The following is a 2727-nucleotide window of genomic DNA, read 5'->3' on the forward strand; positions in this document are numbered from 1 at the left end:
AGATTGCCCAGTATTTATTAAGGGCCTTTTTCATATCCATCCATTTCTCATTGTATGTGGATATGAACCTGGTCACGTTGTCCTGTTTATTAAATTTAGTTTTTGGCTGAAGAAGCTCCATACGGTTTTCCACCATTGCTCTCTTCCGGGCTCTCTTAATGCTTCTGTTTGAGTACCCCCGGTTTTTAAATCTCATTGCTAACTCATCAGCCTGCTTGTTGAATAGATGGTCATTTGAGCAAATTCTCTTAATCCGCAGGAACTGACCAGTTGGTATAGCCTTTACCACTTGGTGAGGATGGGATGAAGAGGCATGTAGGAGAGAATTTACAGCAGTCTCTTTACGAAATACATCTGTTTCCAATACATTTGATGGCCCCTTGAATATAAGGATGTCAAGAAATTCAATATTTTTCTGGCTGTACTTGCATGTTAGCCTTACGTTGATGTTGTTGTTGTTCAGGGTGCCTACAAAAGAGATAAGCTCTTGTTCAGTGCCATGCCAGATCATAAGAATATCATCTATAAATCTGGCCCAAAACAGAACCTTTTCAATGTCTGCCATAGGGTTGGTAAAGAAGATTCTCCTTTCCCATGCCCCAAAAAAAAGATTTGCATATGAGGGGGCAAAAGCCGCCCCCATAGCAGTGCCCTGCTTTTGTAGATATACAGTATTTTTAAAAATAAAGTAATTATGCTCAAGTGCAAATCTTAATAGGGACATGAGAAGGTCAATCAATTCTGTATCATAGTTAGACATTGTAAGGAACGTTTGTACTGCATGTATTCCATCTTTATGTTGGATCGAGGTATATAACGATTCCACGTCTAGTGTTACAAGCCACATGTCCTCTTCCATTGGAATCCCCTCAATTTTGCCCAGAACATCACCAGTATCTTTAATATGTGACGGTAAATTTTGAACAATGGGTTTCAGATGGTGGTCTAGGTACTTACATGTGACTTCACATAGACTTCCGTTCCCTGAGACGATTGGTCGTCCTGGTGGATTGGACAAACTCTTGTGTACTTTCGGTATGAAATATATACATGCAGTTCTTGGGTAGATGGGTATTAAATTGTCCCTTAGCTCTTTAGTTATTGTTCCTTCCTGATAGGCTTTGTCCAGTATGTTGTAGAGTTCACTCTGAAAAGCAGATGTTGGATTATACGTTAATCTCTTGTAGCAGGTAGTGTCCCTGAGTTGTCTAAAAGCCTCTTTTTCATATTGCTTTCGAGGCCATACGACAACGTTGCCCCCTTTATCTGAGGGTTTAATGACTATCTCCCTCATGTTCTTGAGTTCACGTAATGCTTTCCTTTGATTTTCAGACATATTGTCATTGGATATACCACCCGCAGTTTTCTCAAATTCTTCCGTAACCAATTTTACAAATATTTCAATGTTTGGGTAGATGTTTAGAGACGGGAATTTTTTTGGGGCTGGTGCTATAAACTTACTTCCTATTGATGGTTCATTCTGTTCTCCACTCAATTCTTCCAATATTTTTATAGTGTCCAGTTCCTCCGCACTCCATTCTTCACCTCTTTCTGATTTATCATGTAGTTTTTTGAGGACCAATTTTCGTGCAAATAAGTGCAAATCCTTTATGGCTATAAAGGAGTCAAAAGGGGAGGTAGGAGAAAAAGTTAGACCCAAACTTAAGACATCCACTTGAGCCTCAGATAGCTTAATTTCTGATAAATTGATTACCTGCAGTTTGGATGGGGGATTCTCATTTCTCTTGTCACCTTTCTTTTTATAATTATTCCCTTTCCTATTATAGTTGTTTTTCCTCAGGTTATAGGGACGGTATCTTGCTCCTATGTCTCCTTCTTCATCTCTTGATGACATAGATGAAAATGATGAGGATCTAGATCTCTGTTCTCTTGTTGTCCCCAGACGCCACCTGTACACGGTGCCACTTTTAAAATCATTTAAATCCCTTTGAAATTTCTTTGTTTTTATTTCTTTAACTTCTTTCTCCCAGATTTGAAATTGGGTGTCTATATCCTTATTCAACATATCCAATTCAGATGTTGTGAGGGATTCTGTCAGTTTTTTCTGTGTATTTTCAATGTCAAGATCAAATTTCTCTAAATTTTTCCTATTATTACCTATCAATAGTTCAATGAGTGATCTTGAACACTGATTACAGACCTCCTCCCACTTTCAGTTGCTTGGTGGCTATATGGTGGCAAATAGCTGGATATATTGCACTATGCACTTTATCTTTTTATATTTAACCATTATGCCTCCACAGTAGTGGTGCAGCGCTTAATAGGGATAACAAATTAGTGAAAAGGCATTCCATGCATATATAGAAGAATTGTGTATATACAGGCGCGGACTGGGCCGGGTTGCAAAGGGGCATGTGCCCCCCGGGCCGGTCACCAAGCAGCTGATTCGGGCTGCTGGTGGCCGGCGCTGTGTTCTCTGTGTCCTGACAGCGGCCTCACAGTGGAGCAGACACGCCCCCTGCCCCCTGTGTGCGGCCGGCTGCTGAGGAAGAGGGAACACTGCTGCATGTAACTGCTGGAGATCTGCATGTGGACGGCTCAGACATCAGTGAGTACCTTCAGCTCTGTGTGCGGAGAGGAGATGGACGCGGCTGCTCACCTCCCGATTAGTCCGGGGCCGGTCCCTATAGTATCAGTGGCCGCTCTGCTGATGCTCACAGATTTATTGCAGGAGACTGAACTTTCACCCTGTCAGTGCCAGGTCAT

At 41.6% G+C, this 2727-nt stretch overlaps 1 protein-coding gene across 1 annotated transcript; it reads right to left on the reverse strand.

The window, feature by feature from the left end:
* Positions 1-828: 828 nt before the first annotated feature.
* Positions 829-2159, reverse strand: LOC143809084 (uncharacterized). Its single transcript, XM_077292244.1, has 2 exons — positions 1462-2159; positions 829-1147 (listed from the first exon to the last, which is right to left on the reverse strand). Exons 1-2 carry the CDS (start codon positions 2024-2026, stop codon positions 1143-1145), a joined length of 570 nt encoding a protein of 189 aa, XP_077148359.1. The 5' UTR covers positions 2027-2159; the 3' UTR covers positions 829-1142.
* Between the last annotated feature and the right edge of the window lie 568 nt (positions 2160-2727).

Source organism: Ranitomeya variabilis, chromosome 2 (assembly GCF_051348905.1).
Source record: "Ranitomeya variabilis isolate aRanVar5 chromosome 2, aRanVar5.hap1, whole genome shotgun sequence".
Lineage (NCBI taxonomy): Eukaryota > Metazoa > Chordata > Amphibia > Anura > Dendrobatidae > Ranitomeya > Ranitomeya variabilis.